The sequence below is a fragment of the Symphalangus syndactylus genome, chromosome 2 (assembly GCF_028878055.3).
Source record: "Symphalangus syndactylus isolate Jambi chromosome 2, NHGRI_mSymSyn1-v2.1_pri, whole genome shotgun sequence".
NCBI classification, from domain to species: Eukaryota; Metazoa; Chordata; class Mammalia; order Primates; family Hylobatidae; genus Symphalangus; species Symphalangus syndactylus.
The window spans coordinates 38723987-38741755 of NC_072424.2; the positions used below are offsets into that span (position 1 = coordinate 38723987).

The window sequence follows — 17769 nt, forward strand, 5'->3', positions numbered from 1 at the left end:
CTGAGCCACCACACCTGGCCAATAATTTCTTTTTATAACTAGGATCCTTACCTATAATTTAGTCCTCTCTTTTTATCTCTTCTCTTGGTTGATTTATTGGGTGTGTTTTTCTTATCTTGCTAGCTTTATCAAAGATACCAAGTTGCAAGAGAACTTTGTTTTCCATAACAGAGAAAATTTAATCTTTTAATTGGATTAGAAATAAACAAGATCATAGAATTGTAGACTTAAAGTGGCAGAGAAATCATTAATGTCCACATTTCCTACATAGGAAAGTGACAGCCAAAGAGGGTAATCATACCTGAAAACTGGTTATTAGCAGAAATTGAACTTCTAGAAGGCAGGTGTCATTTCCTCATCTGGTCTCCAGTGCTCTCTCTGTTACACTGTTGCTCTGTTTTAACTTGTGGTGAAAGCTATCCTCCCGAATAATGTTGACTTCCTGTTGGTTTGGTGAACCAAGTCGCAATCTTTATTGGGTTTAGGTGATTGGTTGTAATGACTGAGTCACTCAGGCTGGGCTATCTTGTCTTGTGTGTCACTGCCATTCTGTGTGCTCATAGTGGTTGGTTGGTGAGGCCCAGCTGAGGGCAGGGTTGGTCGGCCAGGACTGGAAACAAAGAGGGAATGACGGTGTTGGGGTGTATATGGTTTGCCTCAGTAGTGGTCCACTTTTGAATTAGGCCAGGATAGTGTCTATTTGTTTGTTCACTTGGTTTGAGGGAAATTAAGATTTACTGTGTTTTGAGATATTCTTCTTAGTCTAGTGCCATGAAATCAAACAGATCTGGGTTCAAACCGTGGCCCTGCCATGTACTAGTTTGTGTGATCTTGGACGGGTTATTCACACTCGCAGATTGTTTCTTTATCTGTGGTAAAACAAGTATAATAAATGCCCTCCTTGGAGGGTAGTAAAAATGGAAAACCTCTACCAACTTCCTAGTGCTGATCATAGCCCGTAGTACACACTGAAAACATGGTAGCTGCCAGGGCTGTTGCTGCTGCTGCTGTTGGTTGAGGAGGTACAAGGGACCAAAACAAGTGGACATCAGAAGGCTTGACAATATAGAGGTTCATTCGGGCCCGGTGCACCTGTAGTCCTAGCACTTTGGGAGGCCAAGGTGGGCGGATCACTTGAGGAGTGATCAGGTCAGGAGTACAGCAGTTCAAGACCAGCCTGGCCAACATGGTGAAACACTGTCTCTACTGAGAAATATAAAAATTAGCTGGGCGTGGTGGCAGGCACCTGTAATCTCAGCTACTTGGGAGGCTGAGGCAGGAGAATCTCTTGAACCCCGGAGATGGAGGTTGCAGTGAGCCAAGATCATGCCACTGCACTCCAGCCTGGGTGACAGAGTAAGACTCTGTCTCAAAGAATAAGAAATAAAAGAAGGTTTGACAATCTAGAGTTTAATTTGGGCTGGGCACGGTGACAAATGCCTGTAGTCCCAGCTACTAGGGAGGCTGAGGCAGGAGAATCCCTTGAGCCCAGGAGTTCAAAGCTGCAGTGAGCTTAGATCGTACCACTTCACTTCAGCCTGGGCAACAGAGCGAGACCCTAACTCCAGTAAATAATAAAGGCTTATTCAGTAAGTCAGTAAAGAATCCAAAAGGCGCCTAATAGCACATTAAGTATTTGAGGAAAGGAAAAATAAGTTGTGACGGAAAATAGAAACATGGATTGTTTGAGCCTGCAGTGAGCTATGATGGCACCACTGCACTCTGGCCTGGGCAGCAGAGTGAGACCGTGTCTCAAAAAAAAAAAGAAATCTTCAGTAAAGGGTTCTTTGTTGGAGGGTATGGGCAATGAATGTTCAATAATGTTCTCCAGAGGCCTTCTTGAACTGTCCCTATCCTGAAAATATATTATAATGAGATCTTAAAAGAAGGTACCAATAATCACCACTTTTGTTTTTGAAAATAACCAATTTTCAGGTTATCCTCACAAAATGTAAGCTGAACAGTTAGCATCTGTCTTAGTGTAGAAGAAGTTGAGGTAAAGAAAGGATAAGAGCACAGTATATGTTTCTGGAAAAATGAAATTAAAATTCAGTTCTATATGATTTATGATTTAATTTTGAAAAAATTACTCTAATTTTATAATCAATTGTTTTATAACAAACTCTTAATTATCTGATTATAAGCTGTTCATTTGTAGATTATCTATTTTAATCTTACAGTTAAGATTAAAGTTAATCTTACCTATACTTTTATAGTTAAAATTTCCTTCTCACTCAGTACCCAAGTCAGAGGTGCTCAAGGAATGCACCTGGCTTAGGTAAAATAAGATCTGGGTAGCAAAGCACCTGGCAAAATCCTATGAGTCATTTTATAGTCAAGCACATTGGAAAACTGGGTTATCTTTTATGTTCTTGATTTTTATGTGCTCTTGATTAAAAAAAAAAAATTAGGCCAGGTGCGGTGGCTCACGCCTGTAATCCCAGCACTTCGGGAGACCGAGGTGGGTGGATCACCTCAGGTCAGGAGTTCAAGACTAGCCTGGCCAACATGGTGAAACCCTGTCTCTACTAAAAATACAAAATTAGCCGGGCAGGGGGGTGCATGCCTATAACCCCAGCTACTCGAGAGGCTGAGGAAGAAAAATGGCTTGAACCTGGGAGGCAGAGGTTGCAGTGAGCTGAGGTTGCACCATTGCACTCCAGCCTGTGTGACGAGAGCGAAACTCCATCTCAACAACAACAACAAAAAATTTAAGTCTACTCAGGCAAGGTAGCTATTGCCTGTAGTCTCAGCTACTCGTGAGGCTGAGGTGGGAAGACTGCTTGAGCCCAAGAGTTCAAGGCTACAGTGAACTATGATCAGACCACTGAACTCCAGCCTGGGTGACAAAGAGAGGCCCTGTCTCTAAAAAATAAAATAAATAAGAAAAAAAAAACTTAATCTGTCTTATCTTCACAAGTGGGTTACAGGTTCCTTAATGATAGGTACCACCTTCTCTTTGGTATCTCAAGAGTCTGGTATGATGCCTTTTGCATGGCAAGCACTTGATGTTCATTTGCTAATGATGATTGTTCTTCAACTCCAACTCCCAAATAAATTCATTACATTCTGCTTTCCAAACTGACTTTTGCTGCTAATTTCCTTTTTTCTTCTAATTCCTTCTTTCAAAATATTTCTTCCTTTTTTCTTTCCTTTTTTTTTTTTTTTTTTTTTTTTTGTGGAGACAGGGTCTCACTCTATCACCAAGGCCGAGTGCAGTGGTGCAATCACGGCTTACTGCAGCCTTGACCACCCGGGCTCAACTGATTGTCCCACCTCAGCCTCCTAAGCAGCTGAGACTACAGGCATGTGCCACCATACCTAATTTTTATTTTGACAGAGTCTCACTATGTTGCCTAGGCTGGTCTCGAACTCCTGGACTCAAGTGATCCACCCGCCTCAGTCTCCCACAGTGCTGGGATTTCAGGTGTGAGCCACTGTGCCCAGCCTCTTCCTTCTACTAATTGCTCTATGCTACAACCCTGGTCCAATTCCCACCATCTCACCCTTTTAAATCTTGCCCCCAGGCATTATTTCTTCAAGTCTACCAAATGATTCATGACAAATCAAGATTACAAATGTACCAGTTTTATCATCTCCCTCCCTGGGCCAAACTTTTACCATGAAGCACAAGGAGCCTACTGCTAATGGCTTCTTCCTCAATAATCCTATTCTTATTACCCAAAATATATAAAAAATAAATTTGCTCTGGACACTCTCTCTAGAGGTTTACTGAGCTACCAAAAGACTTCTGCTTCCACTCCAAAGCAAACTTACATTCATGATTATCCAGTTATAACCTTCCCTTTCTCCAACTATCCAATATTATCTCACCTATGATAGGAGACCCTATTCCACACAAGGAGGCTTTCATTGTTATGAAGCCACATCATTATTAATCCCAAAGCCTTACTCATGTTACACTATCTCTCCATCTGAAACCTTGGCTTGCTTCTCTAAAAAACCTTAGAAGCTCACATTCATCTTGGCTGTCTATAGCCTAGAAAAGAAATTATTGTCTATATCATGAATTCTGACACTTGTATTTTTATATACTATATAACACCTAACATAAGATTTTAGACTTAGAGATGCCCAAATTTTCTCAATTTGATATTATTTGGTTTCAATGTTCCCCAAAAATAGGGTCTTGGTCCTGTATTTCTACATTCCTTTAACTTATGATTCCCTATCCCTTGGTCAGAAGTTGGGGTCCTAAAAAACCACAAGGCTGGGCGCGGTGGCTCACGCCTGTAATCCCAGCACTTTGGGACGCCAAGCAGGGGGATCACGAGGTCAGGAGATCGAGACCATCCTGGCTAACACGGTGAAACCCCGTCTCTACTAAAATTACAAAACTTTAGCCGGGCATGGTGGTGGGCGCCCGTAGTCCCAGCTACTGCGGAGGCTGAACAGGAGAATGGTGTGAACCCGGGAGGCGGAGCTTGCAGTGAGCCAAGATCACGCCACTGCACTCCAGCCTGGGCGATAGAGCGAGACTCTGTCTCAAAAAAAAAAAAGCATCAACAAGTAATTTTTCCCCCTCTGGCCGTAAGGCCATCCATTGGGAACACAGAGGGAATGCACTGGTGACTGACTGCTGTTCAGACACAATGGGCCTCTTGGTGAAGGTGAATAAAAGCGTGCCATAACTCTCGCTCTGCTGGCTTTGAAATCAACTGACTTTCTTAAAGCTGTAGAATTATGCTATTTTCCTTGTTTTGCCAGATCCCCATGAACTCATATAATAAGGCTTGTTTTCCTGTCTATTTTCAGCAGGGTAACTGTTTTGATAAGCTTTATTACCTGATGGACTGCTGTTTTGTTGGTTATTTCTACATAGTAAAGGTGAATCTTCAAAAACATACACAACTTAGAACATGGAAAGTACTTTAGAGATTATTTAGTTCAATACCCTTTTTATTTTAAAATTCATTTGATTATTATTACTTTTTGAGGCAGAGTCTCAGTCTGTTACCCAGGCTGGAGGGCAGTGGCTCAATCACTGCTCATTGTAGGCTTGACCTCCCAGGCTCAAGCGATCCTCCTGCCTCAGCCTCCCGAGTAGCTGGGACTACAGGTGTGTGCCACTGTGCCCAGCTAATTTTTTTTTTTTTTTTGTATTGTGGAGATGGGGTCTCATTTGTTGCCCAAGCTGGCCTCAAACTCCTGGGCTCAAGTGATCCTCCCACCTAGGCCTCCTAAACTGCTGAGATTAAAGGTGTGGGTCACCATATTCTGCCTCAATGCCCCTATTTTATAGCCCTCTTACTGAAGCATGAGTCTCTGTTTTTCATCAGAAAGAGTCATACAAGCTATTCCCCTGGGATCCTAGGTGATTCCTTAGGAACGGATCACTTTTTCCATTAGATCGGTATCTCCAGAATAACTAGTGGTCATTCCCAGACTTCTGAAATACCAATATAAGGAACTCCTGGACTAGCAAGACCAGATTTTGGGAACAGAAAAATAGGAAGTATGGTGACCCTTAGGGTCAGCCCAAGCCTTTGACTCATGCACAATTAATCCCAGCCACACTGCTTGTTTCCTCTGGTTGGATTTTTTATTTGAATGGGAAATGCATTAGGAATAAAATGGTAAGAAGGAGTGCAGGTCTTCTTAGAATTGGATATGAGCAGTCTGACTGCAGTCCTGGGTTCCTCACGGACTGCTTTTGGGCTCTCTCTAAATGCCAGGGGAACTATATGCTTTATGCAGCCTGACCACGTACAGTGTTTTATTCAGGTTTCCATACTAGCCATGTCAGAACTTCTTTCCTGAGAGCTCACATTCATGGCATCACAAATTTACAACACATGTGCTTTGACTGATAAATACTACTGGTCAATTTATTTTTTATTGGCCTTTTGTTTGAGGGGGCAGGTGATCTAGAAACATGCTGGGGGAATCCGAGGAGTCATTGTGGCCAACCGCCTTATTTTATTGATGGGTAGATTGAGTCCCAGAGAGAATTAGTAGTTACCCAAGAGTAAACATCTAATTATTAGCAAAGCATATAAGGCAGTTTTCCTCAGGGTTCTGGATATTATTTCACAAATAAGGATTAAAGTTCGAGGAATCATTCCTAGACATCCAAGAAATGACCAGACAGCTAAAAGAGTAATCTTATTAAGGCCTGTCTCTTAGCATGTGTTTCCCGCGCTTAAAAACCGCATGACTCTTTGCTTTCCATTGAATAAAATAAATGTCATTGACATCCTCTGGGTTCCACCCCAACCTATCTCTTCAGCCTCCTCTGTTATTTTCCACGTATTATATCCTTCAGATGATTCCCCGTTTCTTAGTGCTCCATATGTGAAGTCTGCCGAGATCCTGCTTCTCCTTGAAGTCACTGTTCACATCCAACTGCTTCCCTGAAGCCTCCACTTGCCATGCCAGGGACTTTGCTTTGGTGCTGTTGCTGTTTGTCTTTGCTCCATAGCACTTATCACATTAGATCTTTCTTTAAGCGTGTTGCTTCTGCATTGTAAGAGGCAGAGACTAACTTGTTTGTCTTTTTCTCTTCCACAATGCCTCCTCTATGATAGGTAATGATCTAATATTTGTTGATTTAAATAGCCATTTACCTGCCTTTTTGATTTCTGGCCTCATTTTCGACTTCTTAAATATGTGTATGAATTAACTAGAAAAGAGGTTTAAGAAGTGAATGTTTTTGATGCTTCCCTGGCATGACAAGTATCTGGGAAAATGTGAACACATACCTAACTCCATTCTGGGAAGAGTATTTACACTATAAAATCACCTACTCACCAGATCAAAGTAAAAGGAAGTACTTTTTCTTCCTTCAGTTGTATGACTAACTGTCTGCAGGTGGGTGCTTCAGCAGCTTGCAATTGGAGTGTACACTAACTGGTGACTTGAATTCCAGAAAAGCAAAGCACTCAGAAGAGTCCTGCCTCTAAGTTAAGGGTTGAAGTCCTGAAAGGTTTCAGATGTTCAAGGATTAGAAAGGTGGACTTGGAGGATGGGGAATGGAGGTGCAGCTTGAGCTGCACGAGAAGGAAAGCACTTGTTTATACCCCTGGTGGCTTACTAAAGGATTAAAGAGGCAGGGGAGACTGATATATGACCTGACCTGGACTTCTAAAGGGGGGCTGTTTCTCTTTCACACGACTTTTCCTGCAAAACCTTTCGAGCAGCAGAATGCCTCTATCTTCAGCAGTAAAGCAGCCAAGCCAGTTTGACCAGCTTGAGGGAAACACCAAACAAAGCTGGCAACTCCAATCACATGCATACTAGTTACTCATTATCTTCTGGCCTCTGGAGAAAGATAGAGTAGCTCGCTGATTGGATCCTGAGGTTGAAATAACTCCACATCTCTCTGTGCTCCGACCACAGCAAAAAGAAGAGTGTCTGGAATGCTTGGGAGACATTTTAAGCAGGACAAATCCAGCCTTAGGCTAGACTGCACCTGTCCACAGCCCAGCCCAGGTCCATGGAAAAGAAAAGTAAAACCTTTGTCTTTAAGCACATAGAATATGTGTGAAACCCAGAAGGCTAGAAAAGAAAGGGAAGTGGAGGAGAAAAGGCACTGGGACTCCAGCTGGGAGTATGAAGACTACGGGAGTCTACGGAAAAGGAACCTTACGGTGCTGGATGGACTCTACAGAGAAAATGACTTGGATCCCAGGTACTGGGCCAAGGGGCAGCATCGGCCCTACAGAAAAAGGGATTGTGGATACTGGGATTTTGAACAGAGTGAACCAAGCTATATGGACTGTGGGGAAGCATGTAAAAGTGGAAAGGGCTGTGTGTACCACGGAGGTCATGATGGTTATAGGAGTCCAGAAAATGTAGATTATGAGAGTCCCAGCCCTGGGATGAAGGATAATTCACCTACGAGAAGCCCAGATGTGACCTCAAAAGCTGGTGGATACAGGGAGGCAAATGGCTACTCAGACTGTAAGAATCTGAATTATAATCCTGAGGACTCTAAAAAAGCTGAACAATTGACTGACTGTAGGGGTTTGGATGATTCTTCAGCGAATTTAGGTCAACCTCAGTTGTGGTATATAGACCATGAGAATGTTAACTATAATCTTGAGGATTGTCGGGCAACTAATTTTTATTGTAGAGAACACAGCAATTTATATCATGTTCCTGGGAGTTATCCTGATGGTCAGCCTGTGAGCTTTTCAGATTCGAATGGTGTCAATGAAGATAAGGAATTTATCAAATACCATGAAGGGGACAGGAATGTTCATCAAAATGACAAAATGTATCCCAAAGCAAAGACTCATATCATGGATCAGGGAGATTTTGATACAGAAAATAAAGGCTATGATGCTTTATTTGCAAACTGTGCATATAAATCTCATAATTCCAGAGGAACAGATTCTCTCCATCAAATGGAGAATTTAGAGTATAATGGCATTGGCATACCAAGAACGAAGGCACATGGGGGCAGCGGGATCCTTCTGGATGGTCTGCAGACTCAGTGTACCAGGGGAGAACAAGGAGGACGTCATTTGGGGATTCCTCAGAGCTTGTCATTAGAGAAGAACATCTGGCATTTAGAGGAAGAGAGAAAATTAAATGGCCCAGAGACTTGGAGAAGGAATAGTTGCCTCCGCCGCACGGCACCCAGCGCCCTGAGGCGCTCAGAGTTCGTGCAAAACAGGAAGAAAACCCAAGGTATGAACTCAGCCAGCCTTCTTAAGATAAAGCATAAAAATAGATTTAAAGGGTAGTTATACCAGGTACTAGGAACACTTGTGTTCTTAAGGAACCCGGGCCCTGAACTTCTTATCAAGTGCACCTTGAGTGAGAACAACCTTAGAGATTTAATTACTTTGGAAGGCATTGTACAGAGCAAGAGTATATACAGTGCTAAAAATATGCAACATTCGGACAGCGCTCTCATGGGAACTTTTATTTACTCTTCCTGGTTTTTTCAGATGTCTCTAATCTCAAGTATCTTTCCTTTCTTACTTTCATGTTTTTGTTCATCTTGTCGGGGCAGCAAGTTTATTATCAGGGCATCAAGCTAAAATTCATTTTCCTGGCATGTTTTTTTTTTTCTCTCAGTCCCTACACTTCTTTGGACAGTAATGGAAAAGAAGACTTGACTTTATTTTTGTTATTTTTTTGAAACAAGATCTCATTCTGTCCCCCCGGCTGGAGAACAGTGGCATGGTCATGGCTCACTGCAGCCTCAAACTCCTGAGCTCAAGAGATCCTCCCACTTCAGCCTCCTGAGTAGCTGGGACTGTGGGCACATGCCACCATGCCTGGCTACTTTTTTTATTTTTTTGTAGGGGCAGGGTTTCACCATGTTGCCCAGGCTGATCTTGAACTCCTGGGCTCGAGCAAACCACCCACCTGTGCTTCCCAAAGTACTGGGATTACAAGTGTAAGCCACCATTGCCAGGCCTTCATTTTGATTTTTTTTTTTACTGCTCCTTTCAGAGCAGGGCTACCCCATAGGCAGTGTGCCCAGAGTAGCCCTGATTTGTTTTATAGATTGTTCACTCCTTGACATTCAGGAATCTTAAGTGAATGATGAGTACTGACACTCTTGTGGATTCCAGAAGATTATTTCTAGCTTTCAAATCACTTCATCTCACTGAGCCTTAACTACGTTGTCTCTGAAATGAGAATATTAGGAGTCTTTTATCATGTAGAGATGCTTTCTTTCTTGCCATTATATCTTTTCTTCAATTCTCATAAGTGAGCTTTATTTCTACTGTGTTATTTTTATAATTACCGGACTCTCTGTTAAACCTTTCGTGTGTGTATGCTGTATGTTGTCTTCATGCCAAACAGCCTTTCCGGTTCTGGCCAATTTTGGGATCCAGGCTGTGACCAGAGGATAAAGGTTAGTCAGAGAATGTGAATGATCTGAAAAATCCATCTCATACTCTCCCCCTAAGTGGAAAGTTTCTCGTCTAGGTCTCCTTCAGAATGGGCTGGCTGGTTAGATTTGTACTGGGGGCCACCACAGACTGAAAAAGATAAGCCTGCTGTGGTCCTGGGATGGCCGGTGGTTAACCTGGTGGTCTTCCAAATGGGCTTGACTTAACTGAATTTCTGGAGCACCATTTTGGACCTAACAGGCTCTTAACCTGCACCTATAAAAACAAAAATGAAACCAAACCCAGCTTTAGTTGGGAGGCTGAGGTTTTTAGCAGCTAGTCATTTTTTCCTAGGTGCATTTTCTCTCTGAAATGATAGGGACTGGATAACTTCTAAATTCCTTCCAGCTAAAAAAGAAAAAAGTCTGATTCTGTGATTCTTTATATTGGTTTTTGTATTGTTCCTCTTCCCTTCCCCCCACATCTGTTCCTTCGGTGAACTTTGTTTCCTATCTTTAGTTCCTTATTGTATTAAGCCTCCCAACTGTAATCAAAGTGTGTTTATTCTGTTTGACTTAACAGGAGTGAAACCCTTCTCTCTGCAGTGTTGTAATGTGCCCTCTGATCTCTCTGAAACCAGCTCGGTTCCACCCAATATCATTTCCATTTCTACAACTCTCTTTATCTTTGAGGACTTAACTTTTGAAAGTATATTCATATTTAGTTCACCCCTTTTTGTACCCCTAATATCCTTCTTGACCTATAACAAATTCTGTCTTTACTAGAAATCTTTCAGCATTCTAACGTTCTTTGTTAGCTCTCTCACGCCATCGCCCTTCCTGAATATTACAAGGGAGTACTGTGTAATTACACAAAGGAACAAGCATCAGAGTTGGTCTGCCTTGAGTTCAAATCTCAGCTCCACCATTTACTAAATGGCCTTAACTTGACAAAAATTACTTAACCTCTTGGAGTTTCGGATTCTCAATTTTTAAAGTGAAGATAATACCTCTCTCATAATGAGATAGAAAAATAAAACAGTCACATATCCGGAACATAGTAGGTGCTCATAAATGGCCATTTCTTTGTGTTTTATCCGCCCACCTCCCTTCCCCTTTATAAGTTGCCCCACCCACCTGTCACTCCATGGTTTCGTCTCTGAGTTCCAGATTGATAGTCCCTGCTCCCTGTTGGACATCTACCCCAGACCATAAACACTTCCAAGTTTGATTGTCTAAGTGGAATGCCCTGTCCCTTCCTCTTCTCCCGTCTTCCCCTTGCCACCCCTCCTCCATCTGAGACAGAGCTCTGTTCAGTGGCTGCTCCCCAGCCTCTCCCCCAGGCAGGAAGCCAAGTTTTTCCCTAGGCTTTCCTTTCTCACCTGCCTGATCAGTCATTCTCCTGAGGCCTCCATCTGAGGTTTTTTAGGGCAGGTCTGCTAGGGGTTTGCTCTTAGTCCTAGGGTGTGGCCCTCTAGTTCTGAGAGGTGGGCCTTATTCCTAAGGTGTGGCCCTTCTGAGGTTTCAACAGAAAATTGGAAGTGTTTATTGAACCTCCTAATTTGGAGAGACTCAGATTTCAAACTCTGTCTTCCCAGAGCCAGACAGTTGGTGAAGATCTATCTGCTGGGCTCTTCTGGCCTCCAGCTTTCCACGGGGTTCCTTGGAGTCTCATCACCTGCATGCACAGTTGAAGGATTGAGAGGCATTTCTGCACAGATTTTGGGGCTCTCCTCTCTGTGGCTTACTGTTTTCCAGGATTTCCCCCTTAATAGCTAATGTCTTCAGAGCCCCCAGACTGGAACCTTTGGCTGCTGAGCCCAGTAAGATTGCCCCATGTGGGCTTTCTTCTTTTGCTTTATTTCCCGGCGTGCTAAAAGACTAGGGAGTGCCCTGAGGGGAGGACTGGAGACAGGTGCATCTTACCTAGTTTGCTTCCCTTGTTTTGAGTCATATCCCCTCCAGATTCTGCCTGCTTTTGATTGCTTTTCAATGCCTGCATATAGTTATTTTTTTAAATATCTGTCAGAAGGCTGAGGTGGGAGGATCACTTGAGCCTGGGAGGTAGAGGCTATAGTGAGCTATGATGATGCCACTGTACTCCAGCCTGGGTGACAGAGTGAGACCACGTCTCTAGAAAAATAAAAGTAGATACATAGAAGTTAAGAAAATAAATCTTGTAAAGTGTTTTTGGTAGTTATAAGTAGGGAGATTAGTACAATGTGAGCTACTCAACCATTACTAGACCAAGTGTGGGCACTAAGGTTTTACACTTGCTAATAACATACGTGGTTATGATGAGAAGGGGACCTGGTGTTTCAAATTCCACATTACCTGTTTTGAATGTAAGTAATATTAGGATATCTAAATGAAGAGCTCTTACAGAGAAAACTATGAAACTAGAGAGGGCTCTAAACAAAACTAGAGAGGGCTAAAGGTTCAGGGTTGGAAGGCTACAACATAGGAGCTTCTTGTGTTATTACTAGAAGGAAGCTTGTATAGCCACAAGTCCCATGTTCTTTCTAAATAATGGGTAGCCACTCATGAATGGGTCTTGAAGTCTATTTGGGGGTTGCAACCAGCAGTTCTGAAAAATAAAAGTAAATAGAAAAAACTTTCATACTACATTCTGTGTTGTAAAAGTAAGCATGTAATACTTTGTGTATGTGTATGTGTATAGACATAAATGTATTATGTAAACGTGAGTCACAGCCTAAAGTGTGGGTCAGGCCGGGCGTGGTGGCTCACACCTGAAATACCAGCACTTTGGGAGACCGAGGTGGGCAGATCACTTGAGGTCAGGAGTTTGAGACCAGCCTTGCCAACATGGTGAAACCCCCTGTGTACAAAAACACAAAAATTACCTGGGCGTGGTGGTGGGTGCCTGTAGTCCCAGCTACTCCGGAGGCTGAGGCAGGAGAATCGCCTGAACCCAGGAGGTGGAGGTTGCAGTGAGCTGAGATTGTGCCACTGCACTCCAGCCTGGGCGACAGAGTGAAACTGTGTCTCAAAAAAATAAAATAAAAAATAAAGTGTGGGTCACAGTAAAAAATGTTTGAAAAACACTTAAATACAACCCATTTATTTTATAAATGAAGAGATAGAGCTCAGAGAAATTGAAATGTGTTTTCAAGGTAACTGGGTCAAGGATTAGGGCAGGAATAGAATCTGGCTCTCTTAACACCTAGACCACTGCTTTTCCAACATTACCACCCTTGAAGGCAGAAGCACAGCCGTAGATTGAGTCTGCAAAGATGAATTTAGAAGATCAGAAAAGTGTTAGGTATTCTCTGCAGAGTTCACAGAAAAAAAAGTGTTAGGAAAGTCAGAGGGAGGCTGCCAACAGAGGGTGCAACTATATTATAGACAGCAGAGGTGCAAAGGTGCAAGAGAGGATATGGACTCGGGAAAGACCTTTGCATTTGGTAGGTTGGTAGAGGGTAGGAGCAGGGGCACAGAGCATATGACAGGGAGTTTAGGAGGGCAGTGGTGATAAGGATGTGAAAGCAGTCCCTTAAAAGTTGGGACAATAATTGCTGTGGAGCAGGAAAATCTTCTGTTTTGTTTTTCTCCCAAGATAAGAAAAACCTGCATTGATTTGAAGGCATTTTTGCCAAGTAGTACGCAGACAGCTCAAAGTTTTTAGGACTCTGGTATTCAAGATTTCTTTTCATTGCAAACATGTGAACATGATATCTGTTCCAACAGTCTGTATTCAAGCTTATTATTAATATACCAGCACATAGATCCCATATCTCCTTTAATTGCAGTCCACCAGGTGTTTATTAACTAATGTCTGTACTTGGCATTGTACCAAGCATTGGAGGTATTCAGAGAAGGCAACTCTATTCTTAAACACCTGCCATGCAGGAGCTTGCAGATCAGTTGAAGAGACAAAATACAAAAGAAGTATATAGCATAGACAGTAAATGCTATGGACAGTTGGAAGGTAGACCAGGTTTTTTGTTTCGTTTTTTTTTGTTTTTTTTTTGTTTTTTTTTTTGAGACGGAGTCTCGCTCTGTCACCTGGGCTGGAGTGCAGTGGTATGATCTCAGTTCACTTCAAGCTCTGCTTCCTGGGTCCACGCCATTCTCCTGCCTTAGCCTCCCGAGTAGCTGGGACTACAGGTGCCCGCCACCACGGCCGGCTAATTTTTTTTTTGTATTTTTAGTAGAGACGGGGTTTCACCGTGTTAGCCAGGATGGTCTCGATCTCCTGACCTCGTGATCCACCCGCCTCGGCCTCCTAAAGTACTGGGATTACAGACGTGAGCCACCGCCACCGTGCCCAGCCTGGAGTCTTACTCTGTTGCCCAGGCTGGAGTGCAGTGGCATGATCTCAGCTCACTGCAACCTCTGCCTCCCAGGTTCAAGTGAGTCTCCTGTCTCAGCCTCCCGAGTAGCTGGGATTACAGGTATGCACCACCACGCCTGGCTAATTTTTGTATTTTTTTGTAGGGATGGGGTTTCACCATGTTGGCCAGGCTGGTTTCAAACTCCTGGCTTCAGGTGATCCACCCACCTCGGCCCCCCAAAGTGCTGAGATTACAGGCGTGAGCCACCACGCCCAGCCGAAAGACCAGTTTTTGCTTGAGCTATTAGGAAAGACTGTAGGGAAATGTTTGAACTTGGCTGAAACTTAAAGAAATAATGGAGTTGGGATAGGCAGAGAGAAGCAAGGAGAACAGTTCTGGTTGGGGAAACTATGAGAAAGACACAGGGTTGTGGTGACAAAGACATGGGGAAGGTGGTGAGGAACACGGTGGAGGAAAGAACTAGAGTACTGAAATCTTAGACGCCAGTAGGAGTTTGGATTGGAGCTCGAGGAAGAAATCAGAGCTGGGCCTGTATGGAGGTGAGCCACCTCCATAGATGTATCACTGAGATACAGCTCAGGTACAGAGGGAAGGAACAGCTGGGGAGAGGAGCAGGTGCCTGATAACTGAGCCTCAGAGATGCCCACAGTTATAGTGCAGGAGGAGGGAGGCAGTAAGAGAGATGGGGCAAGAATATTGGAGGAGGTCAGGAAGACATCAGAATTTTATTATTATTATTTTTTTTTGGAGACGGACTCTCACTCTTTTGACCAGGCTGCAGTGCAGTGGTGTGATCTCAGCACACTGCAGCCTCCAACTCTGGTGTTCAAGTTATTCTGCCTCAGCCTCCTGAGCAGCTGGGATTACAGGCATGTGCCACCACACCTGGCTAATTTTTGTATTTTTAGTAGAGACGGGATTTCACCATGTTGTCTAGGCTGGACTCAAACTCCTGACCTCATAATCCGCCAACCTCGTGATCCGCCCACCTCGGCCTCCCAAAGTGCTGGGATTACAGGTGTGAGCCACCGCACCTGGCCCTAATTTTTGTATTTTTAGTAGAGACAGGGTTTTGCCAAGTTGGCCAGGCTGGTGCTGAACTCCTGACCTCAGGTGATCTGCCCGACTCAGCCTCCCAAAGTGCTGGAATTACAGGAGATGTCAATGTCTGAAGCTGTTTGGTATGCAACAAGATCCTCAAAGTGTCAAGAAAAAGAAAAGGAAAAAAATGTCTGAAGATAAATGGGGTAGTTAGGAGGCAAAGGAGAGGGAAAAAATAAATACGTGGAGGCAAGAGGAAATGAATGCAGGGCCATATTTCTTCAAGAGTTGGGAGATAACTGAAGCTTTCAAGTGAGTTAGGCACTCCTCTTCCAAGATTAGAATGCTCCAATTTGGCCAACTCTCATCCAGCCTTGCTTCTTGGAATCTTGAGTTGTGTTCTCAAGAAGCTAGACAAACAAAATTAGCAGGGCGTGGTGGTGCGTGCCTGTGGTACCAGCAGTTCAGGAGGCTGAGGTGGTTAAGATTGCTTGAACCCAGGAAGTTGAGGCTGCAGTGAGCTATGATTGCACCACTGCACTCCAGCCTGGGCAAGAGAGGGAGACCTTTTTTTTTTTTTAAGAAAAAAAAACCAAAAAACAAAAAAAAGCAGCAGCTAGGTTATGTGTTTTCTTCCCAAGCCGTTACCTATATTATTTTTACATAACATTCCATCAACAATGAAGGAATGTTGGTCTGGGGAGACCCCAGGCCTCTGTAAAAGCAAGAGGTATCAAGGAAAGGCAAGATATTGAGTTAGGATGGGAAGATACACTCTTCTAGGGTATCTTCTTTCATATGGACCTGAGGGTGTTAAGGGGTACAGTGGGAAGGGGGAGTGAATCAAAGCAACTAACTTACAATACCATGGCATGCTCAGGTGGGACCTCAGATCTCTGACTCACTCGCCCTGATACCACAGTTTTCCAATTTGATATTTCCTGAGAAACCAGGAAGTGCCCGTGGCTGTACATAAATACCAGGCCAACAGGCTACAGGGGTGTGACAGTGCTGGTAGTCATATTTGGGAAGAAGATCCATGTTTGTATTCATAGCTGCACAGCAGACCTGGTTCCACAGTGTCAAGACACCCCTTTCTTCTCATCATAAACTGAAAGGAAACAAATCAATGAAATACATTGCATTTCATTGAATCTAAAACATCACAATCATAGCAGAGTGATGCTTAGGGCACTCTGCTAAGTAATACTAGTTGCTGCTTTTTTTTTTTTTTTTTGATGGAATCTCGCTCTGTTGCCCAGGCTGGAGTGCAATGGCGTGATCTTGGCTCACTGCAGCCCCCACCTCCCAGGTTCAAGCGATTCTCATGCTTCAGCCACCTGAGTAGCTGGGACTATAGGCATGTACCACCACACCCAGCTACGTTTTTGTATTTTTTTTTTTTTTTTTCAGTAGAGACAGAGTTTTGCCATGTTGGCCAGGCTGATCTCAATCTCCTGGCCTCAAGTGATCCACCTGCCTCGGCCTCCCAAAGTGCTGAGACTACAGGCATGGGCCACCACGCCTGGTCTCAATTGCTGCCATTTATTAAACGCCAGTTGCTATGCTAAGTACTGTAGGTTGAGTGCATACAGAGTACACAGATCAGTCCAGTAGAGTCTAAGCTCCATGATAGCAGTGGATGAAGATGGTGTTTCCAGAATCTGACATAGTACTTGGCATATAATAGATGCTCAATAAATATTCTACTTTGGGTCCCAGAATGTGTATATCAGAAGTTAAATAGCAAGGGTTATTACCTGTTGCCGAAGAGGTGAATTTCGAGGAAAGAGCAATCCAAGGACTAGAGAAAGTGTCATGGAGAAGCTGGGACTTGAGTTTTAAATGACAGCAGGTGAGCAGAAAGGATGGAAAAGCCTAGCTTGTCTTGTTCAAGGAATAATAAGGAAACAGACCATTAAACTTTGTTGTTACAGGTTTCATAATAGTGGCAGGTGCCCAGTTCTCTGGGCTCACTGAGAGGAAATGACTAACTGGATGATTAGACAGAGGCCTCCCATAGTAAGTGATGTTCCTTGCGGAACTGGTTAGAGGTTAGTGTGCTCATACCCAACTGAGAGGAGTAAATGAAGTAAAAGAGTGGGAAGTCAGCTGGGCACAGTGGCTCACACCTGTAATCCTAGCACTTTGGGAGGCTGAAGCAGGAAGATTCCTGGAGCTCACGAGTTGGAGCCCAGCCTGAGCAACATAATGAGACCCCATCTCTACAAAAGATAAAAAAAATAACTGGGTGTAGTGGCTTGCGCCTGTGGTTCCAGCTACTTGGGAGGATTGCGTGAGCCCAGGAGGTTGAGTCTGCAGTGAGCTTTGAGTGTGCCGCTGCATTCTAGCCTGGGCAACAGCGAGACTCTGTCTCAAAAACAAAACAAAAAAGACTGAGAAGTCAAGTCAGAGTTCAGAGCTGAAAGTGACAAAGAGGCCCAACCCCTTTGTTACACACACAGAAGCAACAGCCCAGAAAGGTTGTATAACATGTCCAAGGTCACACAGGTAGGAGGAAGGCAGGGTGAGGCCTTCTGAATTATTCTCTGGGTGCTTTATTCACCACACCTGCTGCTCTCCCAAGATCTAGGAGCA

General features: G+C 43.7%; 1 protein-coding gene and 1 long non-coding RNA gene across 7 annotated transcripts in view; one reads left to right on the forward strand and one right to left on the reverse strand.

Moving 5' to 3' along the window:
• The window catches only part of LOC129467698 (uncharacterized), a 78415-nt gene extending 77870 nt beyond the window's left edge, over nucleotides 1-545 (reverse strand). The window contains exon 1 of the long non-coding RNA XR_008652435.2: nucleotides 302-545. This is a non-coding gene — a long non-coding RNA (uncharacterized lncRNA). The remainder of the gene's footprint in view (nucleotides 1-301) is intronic.
• Nucleotides 1-17769, forward strand: part of DNMBP (dynamin binding protein) — a 131214-nt gene that overhangs the window by 73777 nt on the left and 39668 nt on the right. The window contains exon 1 of one of the 6 annotated variants that reach the window (XM_055252085.2): nucleotides 5094-8655. The exons of the other annotated variants lie outside the window; for them this stretch is intronic. Within the exon in view, the coding sequence (XP_055108060.2) occupies nucleotides 7500-8655 (1156 nt within the window). The 5' untranslated portion in view covers nucleotides 5094-7499. Of the gene's footprint in view, nucleotides 1-5093; nucleotides 8656-17769 lie in introns of those variants that run through there. 6 annotated transcript variants of the gene reach the window in all.